This window comes from Phyllostomus hastatus, unplaced genomic scaffold (assembly GCF_019186645.2).
Source record: "Phyllostomus hastatus isolate PE091 unplaced genomic scaffold, TTU_PhHast_1.1 phas_contig_62, whole genome shotgun sequence".
Classification (NCBI taxonomy): domain Eukaryota; kingdom Metazoa; phylum Chordata; class Mammalia; order Chiroptera; family Phyllostomidae; genus Phyllostomus; species Phyllostomus hastatus.
Window position 1 is genome coordinate 11,930,354 of NW_025333921.1, and position 22,242 is coordinate 11,952,595.

Consider the following 22,242-nt stretch of genomic DNA (forward strand, 5'->3'; position numbering starts at 1 on the left):
GGTATAGCCATGAGCAGACACATTATCTGGAATTTACACTATAATCCTTGATGCTTTGTTCAATCAGTTACTCTTAAACCAATGCCATGGGGGTGCAAGGAAATTAATAATGCCAAAAATGAATACCAGATGATGTCTGCTTTCCAGTGATGATTGAGCGAAAATAAAATTAAAACAAAATTTTAAAATCCCAAGAGTATTCTGAGGAAAAAAGTACAAATAACATTTTAAAACTCAGTAACTTATGAAAACTGATTTTTAAAACTATGCAAATATAGATGCTGCCAAATATATGTTTTCCATCAGAATAGTTGACATAGTTTTCTAAGGAGGTCCACAATGTTTTTTGATGCTGCTCTACTATAATGAATTTTTGCAGTGTTTTTTATAAGTTTTTTCAAATACTTTTTATTATAGTAATGCCATGGAATATGTAAGGAATATATAAAAATGTCATTTTTAAATATTTTAATAATATCAGAATTATTAATGGAGGGTCGGCAGATATAAATTAAAGGATAATCTCCCTTACTCAGCTGCCACACATACACAAATCTCAGCAATTATGCAGTTAATCTGCTAGGCAATATCCCAAAATAAGTGACAATAAGATCCTATGTCTATAGCAGGAACTTACACTTAAGTAGTGCACATGGGTGTCAAGCTGATTGGGCACAACAGAAGATTATAGTAACTCAGTACACCATAATCTGTACATTAAAACATGTATTCTCAGTTACTTAAAAAAATCTGAATTTCATGATCATTTTTCCAGCCAAGATGTGGAAGAGTAAAGGGATTGACTAGCTACTTTGAAAAAGGAAGGTTACAGTGATATATGTGTAAATCATGTATATAACATTAGGCTGCAATGAAGTGATTTGCCTGAATTACCTATAACACAATTTTTATTTCCTCTTGAACCCACTACTAGAAAACAGTATCAGAAACAATACTATTTTTGTGTAGTATGAATGGTTTTACAGCTAGGCAAATAAAGGGACACTGGATACAGACTTTAATACTAGCAAAGTTCCCATCTAGGTCTTTGAAGTCTCTGTTCATAATTGCCATGCTTTTAAAAAAATATATCATTTCTAACTTTTTTCATGTAAAATGTTCAAAACACACTTTCTAATCTTATACTAACTCTTATGGCTGTGTCATTTACAACTGACCAATGTTTTATAACTAAATAAAATAAACTGTTCTCTTCCCCATAAATCCTTCCACAAATAAAAATAAAACTCCTTGAGGTTAAGAAAAGTCATGATTTACAAAGTCAAATGAACTTTGAAATATATACTAGTGGTTCTCAGACTTTAGCACACATCAGAATTATGACCTGAGGTAGCAAACACAGATTGCAGGATCACACACTCTGCATTTCTTGTTTAGAAAGTCTGGGACACAGAGACCTTTCATTTCTAATAAGTTCCCAGGTGAGGGTGATGCTGAAGATTCAGGGTTTCCACAGTGAGAACCTCACTTCTGTGGTATGTAAGACATAGTTGAAAAGTAATATATAAACACATTTTTCACCTACCTAATAGTTCGCATTTATAACAACCAGGAAAGCTGATTAATTTTCACACAAAGCCGATTCTATTATTAGATAAGTGACTAAAAGCAACATTAATATTAACATTTTTTAAAAAGACCACCGCCTTCATCACAATGACAGTTCAGCAGCAGAGCTGCCTCCTTCTTTATTGTTAACCAACATGGGCACAGGATTATTCTAATGCGATTGTTTTCTACTCATTTCCATTCCTAGATCTCACCCTTTCCGCTACTCAACATAAGACTTGCCAGGACAAATAATCTGAATTACAAAGAGTGACAGAAAACTGGAACCATGTCTTTCTAATCCAGACAGTTCCAGGCAATCTTTCTCACTTCTCATTATTCCTTACACATGCACATACATACACACAATTAAAAAATAAAAAGACTCGGGCATGGGACAAAAGGAATTCAGACTCTCCCACACCAAGGAACAGCTCCCTGAGAAGGCTCTAACTCTAGAATTCCTCCATCCCTGGAATCATGGCCACCCTGGGCTGCTCAGGACACCAGAGTGTGGCAGAAGGTACAAGAGCACTAAAGGAATTCCTGCTCTCCTCCAACTGTCAGCCTAGAAGTAAAGTAAGATCTGCCTGGAGTCTCAGCATCTCTTTCATACATATATACATACACATACACCACCACCACCACCATCACCACCATCATCACCACCATCAAGCAAGCTCTCTCTCATTTGGGAAGGATGAAGTAGGAAGGGGGCAGAAATGAAGATGCTTAGAGGTGGTAGAACGTGAAGGTTTCTTGGTAGGAAACAAGGAGGGAACTAGAAAGACACAAAAGGGGAGTGGCAGAGGGAGTGCATGGGAGGCCAGGGGTCAATACTGAGGGGGCAGAGGCTCTCCAGGTCACTCCCCAGCACTTCTCAGCCCTGGGCAGAACACTGTGAAGATAGTATAAAGGTCGGATCTGCCCCATTTTCTTCCCAAATGTCGACCCACTGCGCACTCCGTGATCTCAGAGAGTTTTAGGACTCAAGGTCCCCTTCTACCCAGCCCACTCTACAGTCTGCAGTCAAGTCTAGCTAGTGCCTGCAGGAAAAAGTCCCATATTTCCACTAACACACCCTTTCCCCAGGAGGAGTGGGGCAGCCATTCACCTAGCACTGCAGTGCTGGAATCCAAATCCCCGACTGAGACTATGGGCAGTGGGCTGGATTTCCAGCACACATTCTCTAGATATTAGCCCTGGCGGAGCTGTGAGAGAGTTTTGGCCTGCTGTCCCCTCAAAGGCTGTTCTCCCAACCTCCTTACCATATCTCAAGATCACAAAAGTTATTTTTCCTTTGTGGCACCGCCTGCTTGTCCCAGGAGAAGATGCACTTCAGCCAGTGCCTGGGGCTGTGCATGAGTGCATCTTTCTGTCCCCAAAGCCAAGGGTGCCAACTGCTGACAGGCAAAGGAACCTGGATTTGCTCTTAAGGACTTAAAAACATTCCCAATTAACAAGCTTGCCCTTCTCCTGGTCCTTACCAGCCCAGACATGGGTTTTTCAGAGAACTGAGTCTGTGTTCCAGTTGCAGTGAGCTGGTGTCCTGCCCCGAGCTGAGACTCGCGGACTGGACCATCCGTTCATTCATGCATTTGCTCATCCATTCACACAAACATGTTCCTTAATTGTGTCTGGCACGGAGAATGTTGCCTGCTATTTTCACCTCCCCAAGTAAGTGCTCATGGCAATGGTTGGTGCAGAATGCAACTCAACTGTCACCCCACTTCCTGAGCCAGAAAATCAAGTCGTATAGGCATTCACACACAAAAAGGAAAACATGGGGATAAGAAAGCCAGAAAGGGATGGGGAGCTCACTGGGCTCACACTCGAAGCCTCCCTTCGGGGTAAATCGCGCTACAGACATGAGGCACAGGAGGAGCCAAATCATTATTAAATCAAAGACTGCTAGAGCTCGGGCCCCCAGCAGGGATAAATCAAGTGCAAAGCCACTGGTTCGCGGGAGTGCGATGCTGCCGGCTAGACCCAACTCCGAGCGATAGCCGAGGTGCTTTGGCAGCGGCTTGCAGCCCAATCCGCAGCGCTCACGGTGCCTCCTTATAGCTCCCAATAACGTGATGAAGTGTAAATCAAATGCCACGCCGGGAGGGGCCCGGAACCGCGCGAGTCGTGCATTTTCGCTCACCAGCCTATCTTGCCTAAGAATCACAAGGTCACTATAGCGTCGCGATTCCACTCACCGTACACTCCTTGGCCAGAGATTCCCTCCAGGAGGACTGTCAGCAGCCAAACGAGACCGTACACTAAATCCATCTTCACGTGAACATGAACATATCCAGCCCAGGGGGGAAGCAGCGGGACCTTCAGGAGGCCGGCGGCCAGGCGAGTGCGCTCCACTCGCACCCGGGCCGCGCCGAGGTGCCCAGGAACCGCTCGCCTAGGGAAGCGCCGTCCGTCCGTCCTTCCCCGGCGGCGGCCGTAAGCGGAGCGCAGGGGCCACACACACCCCACACTCATGCACGCACACACAGACACACACTCTCCCACAACACAATAACCTGACACACACTCACAGGCACGCCTCACTCACACCGAGCGCTAGAAAAATCGCAGACGCTGGGGAGGAGCGGGGTCGTGAAGGGAAGGGAGAGCGTGAAGGGAAGGGGAGCCTTGATGCGAAGTGTTCTTCAAAGGAGCGGGCTGGATCTCCGCAGCGGCGGCGGGCGCGGGCAAGGGGCCGGGGGTGCCCAGCGGTGCGAGCCTGGCGCTGATAGCCAAAGAGCAGGAAGTGGCCTCTGACTCGAGGTACCGAGCAGAGGCTTCCTCGCCTGGGTTCGCCTTTACAAAGTAACTCGCGAAGGTCCCCGGAGGAGCATCAAGCGGCGGTAGGGGCCCGCCCGCCCGCAGTCCGGAGCCCCCAGCCCTGCTGTCTTGCCTTCCCCCATTCCATCAGTTGCCATTGCAACGCCAATCCTGTTACACGATACAGGCTCGCATCGCCGAGCAGGGAAGAGGAGGAAGAGGAAGAGGAGGAAGAGGAGGAGTGGGACGAGGGGGACTGGGGTGGGAAGGATGGGAAAGGAGGAGGAGGAGGAGGAGGGAGGAGGAGGAGAGGAACCGACTGGGAGCGGAGTGTGCGTCTGGAGCTCTCCCGGGCACCAGACTCAGCCGCTGTCGCCACTGCCACCACCACGGCTCTCCAAAATAGCCTTCAGCGCCCCGCCAGCGAAAAGGGGCCTCGGGCCGGCCACACCAATTCCGGAGCCGAAAGCAGAGTCCAGGCACCGCCACAGGCGGAAGGCAGGAGCCGAGACCTGATCCGCACTCTAGTCTACGCGTGCTCACCGGCACCGCGCGTCCTCTTCGCTCCCGCGCCGCCCCCGCCAGGTGGAGGGGTGGGGGCGATCGGGACCCGCGGGAGTTTAGAGAAGGAAGCCGCAGAAGGGGTTCCCGCCTGGACTAACGTAGTGCTGGCGTCCAGAGGTGAACGCGGGAGCGGCCGGCAGAGGAAGACACCCGGCTGCGTGGCCTCCGCTCCGGCCCCAGCAGCGTCAGAGGTGCCGGGCCGGGCGGCAGAGCTCCCTGGGCTGGACGCCGGCTGGAATCCCGGGGTGTGCGCGGGGGTGCGCGCAGCGGAGGCGAGAAGGAGGCGGAGGAGGAGGGTGAAGCCGAGTACTGAGGACGGGCTGCCGGGCTGCCGGGCTGCCGGAGGGGAAGGCTGTGTGTGGTCACGTTGTGCGCTACGTGCTGAGAGCGCGAGCTGCTAGCCGCAGCCGGGCGACGTCAAAGCCGGCTGCGCGGCTCAGTCGCCTTCCTCCGCCTGCTCCGCTCCTCCTTCGCTCGGCTTTCCTGGGTCAGCCGGGGCGCTCACCAGTGTGGACTGCGCGGAGAGGCTCAGTGAGGGCAGCGGCCGCCGGCGCCCAGGCCATTCCGCCGAAGCCCTCCCCCGGCTCTCCGCGAGCTTCTCCGAAGCGGACGCCCGAGATTATTTCTGATGCCAGTGTTTGCGTTTGCTCGCGGAAGGGCCAGCGACCACCTCAGATCCATGGTAATTACAGGACACACTGCTGTCTGCCCGCCGCCCAAGGTCTTACAGGATCCGTTCTGCTCTACTAGAGGGCAGAACAGGCCACAACACTTGAAAGTGGCTTCGTTTCTTCCCCATTTCTGTTTTTTTTTTTTTTTTTTAATGTAAATACGGTCATCGCAGAGTCCAAGGCTCCTGGGCAGAAACACTAGGAGTTCAGAGCTTAGTTTAATATGCACTGTCTCTTACCAAAGTTAACTGCTTTGAAAATCTTTTCTCTTTTTGTGAAAAACAGTCTCATTGGGCAGAGGAGCTTAACCAATTTATAGTTACAAAGGGACTGGAAAATGTAAAGCATCTTTAATCTTAAAAAGAACTAGCTTAGAAATACTTGACCAAAAATTAATAAGGAAAAACCGCAAAAACAGTAGTGGTTTGTGATTCCACTTCATTAATTCAAACAGCATTGGATAGGAAAGTGATTAAAATGGCTAAGACGTGTATTTATATAGGTGTTAATAAAGTAATTGCCATGGAAAGTCTGGAGCATAGTATTCATTTATCTGCACCCATAATAGATTGATACAACACCGCAGGTCCCTCTCCTCCTGCTACTTCGGTTAAGGGGAGGGGACTCCAAGCACTAGAGAATGAATAGTCCCCACTGTTTCCACTAAGGTCCTTTTCCTCACTTGAATGAATTATGCATATTATTTTTATAGGGTGTGACCTAGTGCTTATCCTCTGGGTTTACAAGATAAGAGGCACCAAGAATGTTGAGAGTCCCAAAGGACAGCTCACATAGTGTTCAGAACCCACCCCATCTTTATGAAATGCCACGTTCACAAAGATGGAATTGTCTCACTCTAGGAGCAAAACCCAACCTTCGTGGGGCATTTCTGAAATTTCTGAAAATTCCCATTTCTGAATGGGAATGAGTGAAGCTCACTCACTAGCCACCTGTGGTGGTGGTGGTGGGGTTGTCGTGTTTCTGGAGACGTGTCTTTTAAAAACAGATCATTTCTAAATACTGCAGCAAAGCAGCTTCAAAGGGCAGTAAACTGCAACTCCTCTCAGCTCACAGCGCAGAATGTATCTTGTCCACTAAGGCGCTTACATCCAGATTTTAGCTACTTATGTTCTGAAATAGTGCCTCACCTCCATATGTATATTATGCTCTTTTGATTCTTATTTATGGAATCAGTTGTTTTTTAGGTGATTTCAGGGCTCTAAATTGAAATATTCAATTATCCCCCCCAAAATCAGTGTACTACTTTGACAAAGCTATGCAGACTAAATGAATGTCCGTAGTGGTGATGGCTCTTCTTAACCTTCAACATTAGGATGTAAGCTTCAGGAACAGGAACACGGGACCTTTCTTTTCTATGTAATGCACACTCTGTCTAGGAAGGAACCATACACACATGGATCTCTCTGCAGTTCCTGAGTGAGGTATTTAGAGCTCATAGAGAACTTAGAGAACTGATTATTTTACAGCTTATTTCAATAGCGGAAGGAGCCAGGTGTATCTACTCTGGCCCAGACTTTATCCTGGATATTGGAACTTTAAAGACATAGATTGTATAGAATCCCTTCCATTAGGAAACACAGTCTTGTGGACAGGGTATGTTGGTCAACACATATACCATGACAACTCTTGACACAGTGCTATAGAAATAAACCTGGCACAAAATGGCAAAGTTTACACACAATAATTAATTGGGTTATATAGCAGTAAGAATAAAAATTGCACCACATTTAATATGTTTTTTCTGCCTATGAAAATACTGTATAGATTTTGTATAGGAACTATTGACCAGTTCATTCAACCAGTTTTTGTTTTGTTTCACTGCCTGAAATTCAACATTTTTCAGGCTGTCCTGACCAAACAGGCGTGATGTATACAACCACACCTGAACACCAGCTATAGAAGGCCTCCAGGTGGTGAGCCTGAGCTAAGGCTTAGAGAGAAGGTGAGAGATCCTTTATTAGAGAAGGAGAGGAGCTCTGGAAAGCAGGTCCAAAGCCTGTAACGCACTCAAAATCAGGACATTCTGTGTGGTCTGATAAGAGCAGTTTCCCACCGGAGCAGTAAGGATTGTCTGCTTCTTGGATTTTGCATAGTGAGTATGGATATTGCATAGAACCCAAAGAAATCCACATTCCTTTATAGCCAGGGCCCACGCAAGAGTATTCTTCTGTCTCCAATGGGAGCAGCAATGGACACTTCACAGGATCGTGACAACTTAGGAGCTCTCCTCTGATAGCCCTACTTACCTTAATAACCCCCGATAGTTATATTGACTATAGTTTCATTTTAAATGTCTATCTCCATCTTTCAGTATGAGCATGATGTTCCAACCTAGGTAGATTAAGAGAGAAAATATCATGGAGTGAGTCATGGCTTGGCACAAGATCCACCCAATGTGATCAGACAGAAATGAGAAAAACTAGTAACTCTGGTGATATAACTGAGTAGGCAAAATCAGAGTATCAGTGGCAAATCTGTCCTCTCTGTCCAATCTAGCCTCTCCCTGCCTTTATATAGTATATATAATATATAACCAGGTGTTATATATTATTTATGGCTATTCCCTGTTCATCTGCTGGCCCTTTAAATCACACTAACTCCCATATACACTACTCCTGTTCCAGTTTATGAAACCAAACAAGAACGTAAAAATCATCAGGGGTATACAAGTAATCTCTCAAGAATTGTACGGCCTGAGCTGTTGCCACGTACTTCCTTGTCTTGCTCTGTTCTTGATCATAGATTCCTAGCTCACATCACAGCTTACTGGGACTATAAGCCACCCTGAATCATTCCTTAGGTGGCTGCATATCTGGACCCCTGGCCTACCTCTTTTATCCTGATGCTAAATCTATTTCTGATATTTCCAAAGTATGTTAAGGGAAGCTCCATTATTCTATGGCCCAGACATGCACCTGGGACCCCAAACTATTACTCTCTCAACCTCTGCCCATTGGACCAGATCTCCTTAAAGCTTACCCATGTTACAATAAAGTTTGTTTAAACTCTAAAATGGAACGATTTCTGTAGGATACACAATCTCCTACCTTGGTAAATTTTCTCTAGCCAAATGCCTGTCCACCTAGTTTTATTTCTTTCTACTTAGTAATAGCTTTCAGCACACAAGCTTAGAAGTCTAAGCAGCATCATGTAGAATTGGCTATTTGAGACGATAGTGAGACATGATTTGCAATCAAAGGAACTGAGTAGAGCATTGTGCTGAGTTCAAAGTGCTGTTACTTTTCAGGGAACAGGTGTGTGTGGGGCAGAGGTGGGGCAATTTATTCAGGGGCAGCAGAACCCAGACACTGTTTTTAAGTACGAAAAAAGGGTTTTGTTTTGGGGAATAAGTTTGTCCCTCAACAGGGCTTTAGGGAACAAACAGAGCAATGAGAAAAGCAACTGCTAATATTAGAAATAAGGAAGCACATCAGATCCCCATTGTGTGGGCTGAGGGACGTCAAGAAGAGGTATATGACTCAAGAAAACAACAAAATGCCTGAAGAATAATTCTTGGAGGTAAGAAATTCAGGGTTCAAATGAAAAAGCAGGGTCCCACGAGGACTGAATATATGGATACTGTTTTGAGAAGTGAAGGTAATTTGTTACCAGATGATGGGGCTAAGGTCTCAGATATACTTTGGCTGCCAATGAGGAGTCTCAGACAAACTGGAAAACAGTAGAGGCAGAGGAAGAATATTGAGGCAAAGGCATTGTTGTTCTTGATACTCTATCTTCAGCTAAAAATAGCAAATTTCTGAGGGTTTTTCCTTATTTGGTAAAAAGCATTCCCTCTCATAGGTCCTCCTTTTAAGATAGGCATACTAGTCTGTAGTTCTAGACCTTCAGGACTTCGTGAACCACTCATATTTTCTCTAGAGTTTGTATCTTGAACACAATATTTTTTAAAAGCCTACCCTCCGATACCATAGCCTTGGTAATTTTAGTAGCCCTGCCCTAGATTTATTCTTATTCTGGCATGTCCCCCTTGAACTCTTATCATAATTCTGACACTATTTCAGGAAAACCCCAAAGCTGATTTGTTCCAGAATAGAAGATGTTCCATGCAGAGCAGTGTAACATAGTAGGTAAGTGTTTGAGCTTTGACAGCAAGCTGCCTTGGTCTTGGATTGCTGACATCAGTGTGACCTTGACATTTTCCTTATCCCGTAAAATGAAAAGAGCAAGAGGTTACTAGCAGTTTTATATAAGGTAATACACGTAAGATACATAGCTTAGCACTTGGCAAATACTGCTAAGTAATATATCATTATTAGTATTTTTCTTATTTGCTAGCAAGCATTAGTTTATGGGCCTAATAACTTGAATGATTTCCATTTTGAGGTTAGCAGACAGCTCAGAACCTTTAGTTTTATAAGTATGATTAAGTGTTTTCTCTGAATGCATGACTGCACCTGCTTTCATTCGAAGTTCATCTGTCCCATTTCTGTCCAGTCACATTGAATTCTGAAGTTTTCAGTTTATCTGTAATGGTTTGGCATTTCAGTACTTAGGAATAGCTTAATATCTTCTGAAAACTTGAAAATTTGAGAGTACCATTCTGCTTCAAGATCCTTTTTAAAAGTGCTACCTGCCTGTATGTACCCTCAGAGGGGGCTACAACTTAACTATTAACACAGAGATGTTCCTGTTTATCACTATGCTGATTTACTTTTTAAAAAACAGATGAGTATGAAATGCTGCTTGCGCTTTTAGGTCACCAATAGACCAGATTAAAGATCAACCTCAAAGTTGTATTAGAAATCGTGTGGTAGAAATATAAAGAAACCCTCTGTTTCTGACAAAGAAGTAATTCGATTAAGCCACAGATAACATAAAAAACTAGAAGAGAATTGAACAAAAATTTTCCTCGAAGTTCTATATTTGAAGCAATTTAGAGATGTACACGTAATATGAAAAAAGGAACGTAAATTTGGGTTATAATCAGGTGGTATGTTCAAAATTTGTCACACAACATATAACATAATATAAAATATAATATAATAATATAATATAAATGGGACTTTTAACATTCTCTATAATTAAACTCAATCTGCTAACAAGCTACTCATATCAGCTAGTGGTTGGAAAAACTCAAGAAAGCGGCTTTTTTTTTTCATTTAAAACTTAAGTCTTCTTTATGCAGTTATCCAATTTTTCACACTTTCTATCATATGCTCTTCTTGTCCTCACCCAGTCTATGTTTGGTTCATGTTTTGACCTGTGATAATAAGGAATGAGGTGTGTTCTTCTTTCATCCAGCATTGTAATCCTCCGCTTGATCTTTGGGTGTCTGCCAAGTACCCTGCTATGCCATTACTGACATCTTCACCCATTGGCTGCAGGTCATAAGGATTCAGATCCTGCCATATTCCAACCTCATGTTTCTCCCAGGATTTTAGCCATTGGAACGCATCTCCATTCTACTCTGGTGCCACCAGGAAAGTCTGAATCTCCTATACACCATTCACATTGGAAAACCAAATGGCACTCTTCTCATTCTGTCTTTATGTGAATATACCATGTATTGATATTTTTATTCCTTTGTAAAATCCCTGATCTGTACTCACTAAGGCATTTTCATCCAAGCATGAAGGCAAGATTCAAAAAAAACAAGCTTTCTATACCACAGAATTCCAATTTGCTACTCCCCACGCAACTGCAAGATAGGACAGGGGAGTCCTCCTCGAGGACAAGCGTAACCCTGTCTTCCAACTCTGCTCTCTTTTTCCTTCTCCACTCTCTCTGTTGGCTCCACCTCTCTAAAACCTACCACAAGCCTCCTGCTAGGCCAGAGGGCTGTTCACCTTCCTTCTGAATCTCATTTAAATTTTGCATTCTCCCTACTATCCGGTTTATAGAAAGACTGCTGTGGTCTAAATCCTCCAAACTAAAGCTTGATAATCTAAAGCCTGGGTCTGGGAATTCCCCCAAAGACCTTTATTCTCTCAAAGGCCTGACATTCTTTTTTTAGCCTGTCTTCTGCCCATTCCTGGGCAGAAGGGATGTTCGACTTAAATAAGTATGGAACCCTAGAATAGCAAGAATAACTGGGAATCAGAACATTGAATATAGCCTCATTTTTCAAATATTAGTTAGAGCTGCATAGCCCAACCCTCTATAAATAAGCTAGCAAGGGGGCAGGACCAGGTTCGGCCTTTTGGGGATGGCCCAGGAGAGCAGAACACTTCATGGAAGTTAAAAGCTCGAGAGCAGATTCAAAGGAGAGCCTGGTTTGGTGGGGTGGGGACATGGTAGCGTGGGAGTGTTTTCAGAGGGAATCATGGAGAAGAGTCTTGAAGGAGGGAGAAAAAATCCTGTAGGCAAAAAAATTTGAAGGGGCAGGTATCCCAGCATACCACCAAACTGACAAAGAAAATAGGAGCAGCCAAGAAAGCATACTGTGGCTGAATCATCTGATGTGGGTTAACAAGCAATGTATTTATAACAAGTTAGATGAGGGGAGAGAAGAGAAGTGCAGGGAGCTGTACTGGGTTGGATAGTGTACCCCAGTTGGCCTCCCGATTCATGTCCTTCTCAGAGTCTCTGAACTTGACCTTATTTTGAAACACAGTCATAGCAGATGTTATTAGTTAAGAAGAGGTCTGCCCTGGCTGGTGTGGCTCAGTGGATTGAGTGCTGGCCTGCAAGGCAAAGGGTCATTGGTTCGATTCCCTGTCAGGGCACATGCCTGGGTTGCAGGCCCGGTCCCCAGTGGGGGGTGCACAAAAGACAACCACACATTGATGTTTCTCTCCCTCTTTCTCTCTCCTCTCCCCTCTAAAAATAAATAAATAAAATTTTAACAAAAGAAGAGGTCAAACTGGGGTAAGGTGACTGATGTCCTTAGAAGAAAAGGAAGAAGGCACAGAAGCAGACACACACAGGGGAGAGAAGAGAGGCGGAGACTAGAAAGATGCCTCTCCAAGATAAGGAATGCCAGGGATAGCTGCCAATACTGAGGGCCAAGCAAATGCAAGGAACAGATTCTCTCCTCATGCCTTCAGAGAGGACATGCCCCTGTTGACACCTTCATTTCAGACTTTTAGCTTCTATAAGTATAAAAGAATCAGTTTCTTTTCTTAAAAGCCACTCAGTTTTTGGTACTTTGTCACAGCAGCCCTGGAATACAAATGAAGGAGTTCACACTTGTCCCCTGGGCACCAGTCTATACAAAGGCAATTTAGCTGAGAACTCTGAAACCCCTGGCCTCTAGGAAGTTTTCTTCTAAATCATTATGGAATCATATTTCTCGAGCTTGGGCAAATCAAATAACCTCAGTAGTGCATGATTTTCTACATCTGTGTGCTCAGGAGAATATTGTGCAAATTAAATGGAATATTGTTTGTTAAAACATAGGCAATTGTGCCCTTTCTCAGGAAACCAGGAAGAACCAGGAAAACTGCACTTGAAAGACTCCTAGTCCCAAGTTCACTTTGACACAGCTACTCCTCAAATGGAGATGGGAAACCTGAATGTCCAATAGAAGAATCAAAGAAGTTTCCCATGCTCAGACTTCATCTGCAGCCATCAGATGAACACCCCTCTGTGTAGCATAAGCCTGGAAAAAAGAAATTTCTCATGTTTTCTCTTGCTTTTCTTTTTTAAACTCTCTATGGTCAGAAGAGGGGATTTGCCTCTTCTTTCTGTCTATCCCCTTTAAATAGGGCAACAGTTTAAAATTTCTTTTTTTTCTGAATTTTTTAAACCAAAACCTGTAATAAATATATTTTATATTGTGACTCAGTACATGCATATACAAATACACATTCAGAATATATTTTTCTCATAAAGTCATTATCTATGCACATGTTAAATCTTCTGATGTGTTCTTTTCTACTCCATTCTATTTTCTCAATTATTTTATTTTCAAAGACATATGATCCGACCACAGTAAATTTATTTCATAATTCCTTAATGGGTCAAGCATCATATTAAGTGCAAATGCCTGGCCTTTGACATGCAGAAGTATTGCTATAAAAAAAGGCAAATTCTTTCTCTATCTAAATAGCAGCGTGAAGAGAACATGCACCCCAACTCTCTGGCCCTGAGACAATAAATCTCTTGGTTAGGCCTAGGGATAACTATTACAGACATATTTTGAATGACATATTTCTCCAAATGTTTTGTATCCCCCATTTTTCTCATTCAATATAATGTGCCATCTTCCCATGGTTCTAAGTGATCATCTTCAACAACATTTTCTCATGATTGAATAACACCCCACTGTGTTGTTGCAATGTAATCGTTTAACCAAGCTCCCTTTTTGGAGCATTTGCTTCATTTCAAAAGTTTGCATTCTAATGGGAGGAGACAGAATAATGAACAATAAACAAGCAAGCAAATAAGCAATAAGGATCATTTCAGTTTGTAATAAGTACTTTAAAAAAGTGATGTGATAGAATATGAAAGGTTTGGTGATTAGATGATATCATCAGGAAAGAGATTTTGAGATAGACCTGAAAGATACCCATTTACAAGGCCCACCATGCAAAGAGGTGAGGAGAGATCTACCGGCAAAGGAAAAGACAACAGTTCTTGAAATGCATTAAGGGAACAGGAAAAAGCCTTTTTGAGAAGTAGTTAGGGACCAACTCGTGAAGAATCCTATAGGCCAGTGTTTTATTTTCAGTAGAAGTGGACACCATAGAGAATTCAGAAAAATAGAGAAATACATATACATATATTTCTAATGTATATATTATATAACTAAATGTATATTACTTTTTCATGTATCCTTTTAATGTTTATTTAAGATTTTATTAATTTTTAGAAAGAGGGGAAGAGAGGAAGAGAAACATCAATGTGCCAGAGATATATCCATAGATTGCCTCTCACCCCACCCCCACCCCCACCCCCAAATGGGGACCTGGCCTGCAACCCAGGCATGTGCCCTAACTGGGAATCGAACTCATGACCTTTTGGTCCACAGGCTGGCACTCAATCCAGTTAGCCACACCAGCCAGGGCTATATTTCTAATATATATATTAGAGAGAATGAATATCCCAAGAGAAAAAAAAAGGCTACAGTCAGCAGATATATTTGGTATGGATATGAATCAATCTGTTTGGGCACTGACCATGTGAACTGACAATAAATTAGAGTTAAGAATACAATTTACATACACTAAGGAACATGGGTTATTTCTGAACTCATTTAGGTGTTTTCAATAATATCTCTAATAATATTTCATAGTTTTTTGTGTGCTTTTGTATAAAAGAATATCTTGTATACTTTTATAAACTACTTTATTGCTATGAATGGAAAATTTTTAATTATATTTTTAAAATAATTGTTGGTATGTAGGAAAGCTATTTAATTTCTGTGTACTCATTTGATAGTATTTCAGGTGAAATCGCATATGAGGTCTATTTTTCTCTTTCTCTGATTGTCTTGAGTGTATCAGTTAGTGAGCAATCACATGATTTGCTAATAATGGTAATTTTGATTGCTTTTTTCCAGTGCTATGATTTTCTACTTCTCCTTTTTTGTCAGATTTCATTGGCAGAAATTTTCATTATAAATTGGAAAGCTTCTAGTATTTCACAGTTCAGAATGCTGTGGAGTGTTCGTTTCAAGTGGATACGCAACTCTTAGTTTAATGAAAGGTTTGTTTGTGTTGTTTCTGGTTGTTGATATTTTTCTCTGTTATTTTCCCTCTTTATTCTCAAATCTTCATGGCTAATGAATTTAGTCAAATGTCTTTGTGGCATACATTATACTAATTTTATGATCACTTTAAACCTAGTTTTATTTTAATAATGTATTAGAGTTCTCCAGAGAAACAGAACCCATAGGGCATAGATAGATATACATAAGAAGAGATTTGTTTTAGGAATCGTTTCCTGTGACTATGGAGATCAAGAAGTTCCAAAATCTGCTGACTACATACTGGAGAACCAGGAGGGACAGGGGTATAATTCAGTCCAAGTATGAATACCTAAGGACCAGGGAAGTTGATGGGGCAGATTCAGTGTATCTGAACAAAACCATATAGATGCCTGTTGCCACAAAAGCAAAACTTATGAGGCAAATGCTGGTGCAAAGAAAAAAATTTTATTCAGGTGCTGCATGACCTGGGAGAATGGCAGACACCATCTCAAAGACCATCTCTTTTTTCAGCCATGGAAAAAGTCCAACCATGTCCTCAGCAAGCCCAAGACAGAAGCCAGTGTCCAGAGTTCCTGCTCCATTTTAAAGTACCATCCTTTGGAGCCTGCAGGCAGCTGCTAAGTGGTTTTAGTCCCCATCCAGGTAGCTTAGCTTGTTCCCACTGCTGTCCATTTCAGGCTCCCTCCTGGAGCCTGCGGGTGGATCCTGCATGTCCATGCTATGCAGCTGCTGGGGCCAAATGGTCATGCGTTCCTGGGCAACTGAGCACACAAACACTCTGGCACGTACATCACCAGATGGGCAAGAACACATGCAAGAGAGGCCTTGGACCGCAGGACTGCTATGGCCACATGGCCATGGATAAAATAAAGTGCACTATATGAGTTCAGGTCATGAGCGAGAGAGAGCTTCTTTGTTCCCCTGTGATTATATGAGCTTGGGCTGGGGATGGACCAGGTACTTCCTCAAAATGACTAATCGACTTCCAAAATTTCCATGCCCTTTGGGTGGGCCCACCTTTCAGCCAATCCCTTCTTTTCCCAGTCTAGACTGACAGTACTCTGCTCCAGCACCTCTCCCTGAACCATTTTGACTTCTATGCCATATGTACCTGCCTTTCCCTGGCCCTGCCCCCAATCTGGTATTGTGGGGGATGGGAGTTTTTTCTATCTAAATTTTTGTTAGCTTTTCACATGTTCAGTATGAGAACCCCTCCACCACCATCTTGGCTGATGGAAGAGACTCTCTGACTGATTGTTGTGCAGTAACACCAGAACAAGTCCTAAGGCCCTAGAACTAGGAGCTCTAGTGTCCAAGAACAGGAAAAAATGGCTGTCTCAGCTCAAACAAAAAATGCAAATTTAAGATTGGAGAAGTTGGCAGCCAAGTAGGTGGAAGCTGAGCTTACTTGCTTTTGCTTCTAACTCAGATTCTTGGCTGATCTTTTGAACAATCAATGGAATCTTAGCTGACACAAAGTTTGTAAACCAAGGAGTATAGAAAATGCTTCACAATTGGAGGTAAGAAGATTTTATAGATTAAAGGGGAAATACTCCATACCTGGTACCTGCAGCTGCACAGAGACTAGTCAGAAATTGCAACTTTGCATCTCCCTCCCCTCCCAGGCCAGGAAACTTCCAAACCCAGTCTCAGAGTGACTTGGGATGATGTACAAAATTGGGGAGATCCAGGCTACACACACAGTGAGCAGCCCATCCATATCTGCAGTGCCAGCTGAAAGAATTACAGAGAGAGGGACTCTATCTCCCAAAAGGATCAGGGGCTGCACCTGGGTAGGGTGGAGGCTGGCTGCAGCCAGCCATGACCATGAGAGACCTTTGGCTTTTTGGAGAGGGGGTGTGAGTGGAAAATCGGTGACTCAGTATTGTAGTGGGTATGCCACAGAGAGACTTTTAAAAGAGGAGCTGAAGTGTGCTGGGCAGGGACCCCATGCCCAGCTGCCTTGACAGCTAAGGGACAAGACTGAATCCCACTGAATGTAGGTGGGAAGATAGATCAGACAGTTACATATCAAAGGGATTTCTAAGCTTCATCCCAGTGTAGCTAGCAGGCCAGGAGACTGTGTTTACTATGAGGGCAGTGGGCTGGGAACTGGATGGGTAGGAGTTGAGCATCTGAGGTTATTTACAGCCAGGCAGAGCCCCCTTTCCTGGCAGAGTTCAAACCTCAGTGAAGGGAAGGACACACCCAGCCCCCACCTCCTGCAGGATTGTAAGCACTGCATCTAACAGGGAGGCTCTATAGAACAGGCAGGACAGGCTTGGGAACCCTCTGCAGGGTGCATATCCACAGGAGAAAGGCAAGAAGGAAACACCAAAACGGTCCATTTTGTACCTCTCTCAGGGAGACAAAATATACCAGTTCCTAAGGCCCTATTACACTGTGGCCAGCAAAGCAGGGAGATCAGAAATCAGTGTAGCAAGGGGGAATCAGGGCCCTACCCAAGCTCAGCTTGGACACAGAGCTGCCATCAGCACCAAGTAGGAAAGAGCTGACCCTCTTACACAGATTGGCCCCTCTTTTGAAATGGATAGCTGGTTCATCAGGAACTATACATTATTGGATAAGCTGGGACAGACCAAGATGGGCGGCACAGGGGCAGGGGGAACACACCCACAATTTCCCCAGAAGACTGAATAGTGAGTGCCTCATAGGGGAGACCCAGGGCCTCCATCTCTCCAACACACTATAAGCCCCCTCTAGAGGCAGGAGAAGGTGATACATGCAATACTACCAGAAGTTGGATGACCCACCCCTAGGCTTTGAGTTGACAAAAAGCCAGGTAGATCCAGAAGAAGAAGACAGAAGGCAAACACAGAACTCTGCTTAGATGAATTCCACCACATTCTTCAGAACTTGTGTTATTTTTTCCTCTTGCATAGCCTTTCAACATTTTTTTCCTCAGTTGTATTCCAACTAATTCGCTATTTTTGTCTTTTATTTTTCATTCTTTTTATTTAGATTTTTGGTTTTTTATTTTATTTTTATTTCAAATCTCACATTGTAGCCTTCCTGTGTCTTACTCCATTTTGTTTTTTTCCTGCCATTTCTTACGTTTGCTTTAAATTTTATTTTTCCCCTTTCTACACATTGTTCCTATTCTTTACTCTTACTATCTCCAGAAGACTCCGGTTATGCTCTTAAAATCAATTTTCATTCCTTTAGCCAGCTCACATTCTTTTTTCCTTTCTTATAATATTTTTTATTTGCTTTCTACCTTTATTAATTGTTGCTTATTTGCTGTGGATATTACAATTGTTTCTGTTTTTCTTCAATTTTGTTCCTATTTGTTCACTAAATATTTTTTTTTACTTCAAATCTCATAGGTTATCCTCCCCCTGTCTTACTACATTTTGCTTACCTCCTGCCCTTGCTGATTTAAGTTCAGAATTTTATTTATTCCTTCTCTTAGTCTGGACTCCCTTCCATACTCTTATTATTTCTCTTCCTTCTATCCTCTCAAAATCACTTTTATTTACTGTAGGTATCTCATTCTCATTTCTCTTTGTGTTAATATTCTTATTTTCTTTCCACCTTTAATCTTTGCTCATCCACCCTTGTTACTGACCCTGCTATGGTTTTTCTTTAATTTTGTTCCTTTTGGTTCACTATTTTTTAAATTTTATTTTAAACCTCATATTATATTTTCCCTTTTCTTATTCCATTTTGCTGGCCCCCTTCCCTTCTACACCAATGTTTAAAATTCTATTTTCTTTGTCTCCTTGCCTTTTTTCTATTCCCTACTCTTAGCATTTCTCATTTTTTTGTCCCTCTCAAAACCATTTTCTCTCCTTTAATCATCCCATATTATGTTTTCCTATCTTGTAATATTTTTAATCTCTTTCTACCTTTACCATTGTGGTAGGGTGGCATTTTTGCTGGTGTGGGTTTGGTTTTCTGGGTAGTTTTCCTCTGTTCTGCCAGCACCCATACAACAGCATACAAGATGTGGTAGGGGTTGTGACTCTAAGTCAACTAGCCAGATAAGAGAATACACCAACAAATAAGCCATCAATAATGAAGCCCAAGAATAAGAGAGCCAACATAAACTGAATGAAAGGTATCCCTAGAGAATCCAAATCAGGTTATCAAAGAGATGCACCACTGACTCCCACAGAACTCCTACTACAGAAGGCCACCCCATAAGAAAAGCAGGCAAAACAGAGCATTCTGAGATGCAGAAACAAAAAAAATTGTCACCTAAAATGTGGAGACAAAGAATCCCCAATTGAAAGGAAAGGAGGAATCTCCGGGGAAAGAGCTAAATGAATTTGAGGCAACCAATCAATCAAACATAGAGTTCAAAATAATGGTTATAAGGATGCTCAAGGAACTCAATAAGAACTACAAGGAACTTATTGGAAACTATAGCAGCATGAAAAAGGACATAGAAAATATGAATAAGAACCAGGAGGAAATGAAGAATATGATATCAGAATTGAAGAATATAGGAAAAGAAATTAAAATCAGGGTAAATGAAGCAGAGGATCCAATCAGTGATCTGGAAGACAAGGTAGAAATAAAACACCCAATCGGAGCAACAAAAAGAAAAAAAGCCTAGAAAAAATGAAAATGGTTTAAAGGAGCTTCAGGACAATGTGAAACATAATAACATTTGCATCATAGGAACACCAGAAGAAGAAAAGGAGCAAGGGATAGGAAACCTGTTTGAAAAAATAATGACAGAAAACTTCCCTAACTTGGTGAAGGAAATGGCCATGCAAGTTCTAGAAGCACAGAGGGTACCAATCAATATAAACCCAAAGAAGCCTACTTCAAGACACATCATAATTAAAATGACAAAATTTAAACACAAAGAGAGAATTTTAAATGCAGCAAGGGAGAAACATATAGTAACACACAAGGACACTCCAATATGGTTATCAGCTGATTTCTCAACAGAAACACTACAAATCAGAAGGTATTGGCATGAAATATCCCAGATAATGAAAAGCAAGGACCTATAACCATGACTACTCTATCCAGCAAGGCTCTTACTTAAAAAGGAAGGTAAAATAAAGAGCTCCCCAGACAAAAGAAGGCCAAAAGAGTGCATGCCCACCAGGCCAGCACTGAAAGAGAAGCTAAAGGGACTGCTTTAGGAAGAAGAAAAAATATAGACAGATAAGAAGAGGAACACAGTTATAAAGGGAAAATGTCAATATATAAGTACCTATCAATAATAAACTAAATGTAAATGGATTAGAAGCCCCAATCAAAAGGCACAGGGTAGCTAAGTGGGTGAGAAAACAAGACCCACATATATGCTGGCTGTAAGAGACCCTTCTCAGAATAAAAGATCTAAACAGATGAAAATGAAGGGATGGAAAAAAATTATTCCAAGTATATGGACCTAGAGAACAGGCCAGGGTAGCAATACTTATATCAGACAATATAGAGTTCAAAACAAAGGCCATAACAAGAGACAAAAATGGTCACTATATAATACTTAAATTAGTGGTCCAACAAGAGGACGTAAACCTTGTAAACATACAAGCACCAAATTTTCGAGCACTTAAATACATAAGGAAAATCTTGGAGGGCTTTAAGAAGGAGATCAACAGCAATAAGCTCATTGTAGAAGAATTTAATAGCCCTCAATCAATAATGGATAGATCTTCAGAACAAAGAATCAACAAGGATATTGTGGCATTGAACAACTCTAGATCAAATTGACTTAATTGATATTTACAGAATATTTCACCCAAAAGAAGCAAAGTATACATTCTTTTCAAGTGCATATGGATAATTTTCAAAGACAGCCCACATGGTAAGACACAAAATAAGTCTCAAGAAATTGAAGAAAAATTAAATTGTATCAAGCATCTTCTCATATCACTTCAGCTTGAAACTAGATACAAACCTCAAGGAAAAAAACTCAGAAACATCTAAATACATAGAGACTGAATAACATGCTATTAAATAATGAATGGATTAATAATGAAGTTAAGAGAGAAACCAAGAAGTATCTGGAAAACAATGAAAATGAAGACAAAACAACCCAGAACCTATGGGACACAGCAAGGGCAATCCTAAGAGGAAAGTTCATAGCAATACAGACCTACCCAAAAAAGATAGAAAAATTACAAATAAAGAACCTAACACTATGTACCAAAGAACTAGAGGAACAACAACAAACAATGCCCAGAGCAAGTAGAAAAAAAGAAATGAGATCAAAGCAGAATTAAGTGACATAGAGACTAAAATGACAATCCAAAGAAGCAATGAATCCAGAAGCTGGTACTTTGAAAAGATAACCAAAATTGAAAAACCTTTAACCAGACTTACCCAGGAAAAAAGAGAGAAGATCCAAATAAATAAAATCAGAAACAAAAGGGGAGAAGTAACAATTGATACCACAGTAATACAAAGGATTGTTATAAATTACTATGAACAAGTATATACCAAAAAGCTGGACAACCTAGGTGAAGTGGACAAATTTCTGGAAACATACAATCTCCCAACTGGATCAAGAAGAAGCAGAAAACCTTAACAGACCAGTAACAATCAGTGAAATTGAAGCAGTAACCAAAACAATCCCGGCACGCAAATGCCCTGGACTGGATGGCTTCACATATGAATTTTACCAACACTCAAACATCCTTCCTAAACTATTCCAAAAAATTCAAGAAGAGGTAAGACTCCCAAACTCTTTTTATAAGGTCAGTATTAAACTAATTCCAAAACCAGGGAAAGACACAACGAAGAAAGAAAACTACAGGCCAATATCTCTGATGAATGTAGATGCTAAAATCTTCAACAAAATATTGGCAATGCAGATCCAGCAATACATTAAACAAACCATACACCATGATCAAGTGTGATCTAATCCAGGGATGCAAGGATGGTATAATATTTACAAGTCAATAAAAATAACACATCACATAATGAAAATGAAAACAAAAAAATCACACAATCATATCACTAGATGCTGAGAGAGCATTTAGCAAAATCCTCAGCAAAAACACTGAGCAAAATGGGAATAGAGGAAGCATACTTCAACATAACAAAGGCCAC

General features: G+C 42.0%; 1 protein-coding gene across 1 annotated transcript in view; it reads right to left on the reverse strand.

The window, feature by feature from the left end:
• Positions 1-4,321, reverse strand: part of MDGA2 (MAM domain containing glycosylphosphatidylinositol anchor 2) — an 835,187-nt gene extending 830,866 nt beyond the window's left edge. The window contains exon 1 of the mRNA XM_045848684.1: positions 3,774-4,321. Within this exon, the coding sequence (XP_045704640.1) occupies positions 3,774-4,050 (277 nt within the window). The 5' untranslated portion in view covers positions 4,051-4,321. The remainder of the gene's footprint in view (positions 1-3,773) is intronic.
• Positions 4,322-22,242: the final 17,921 nt, after the last annotated feature.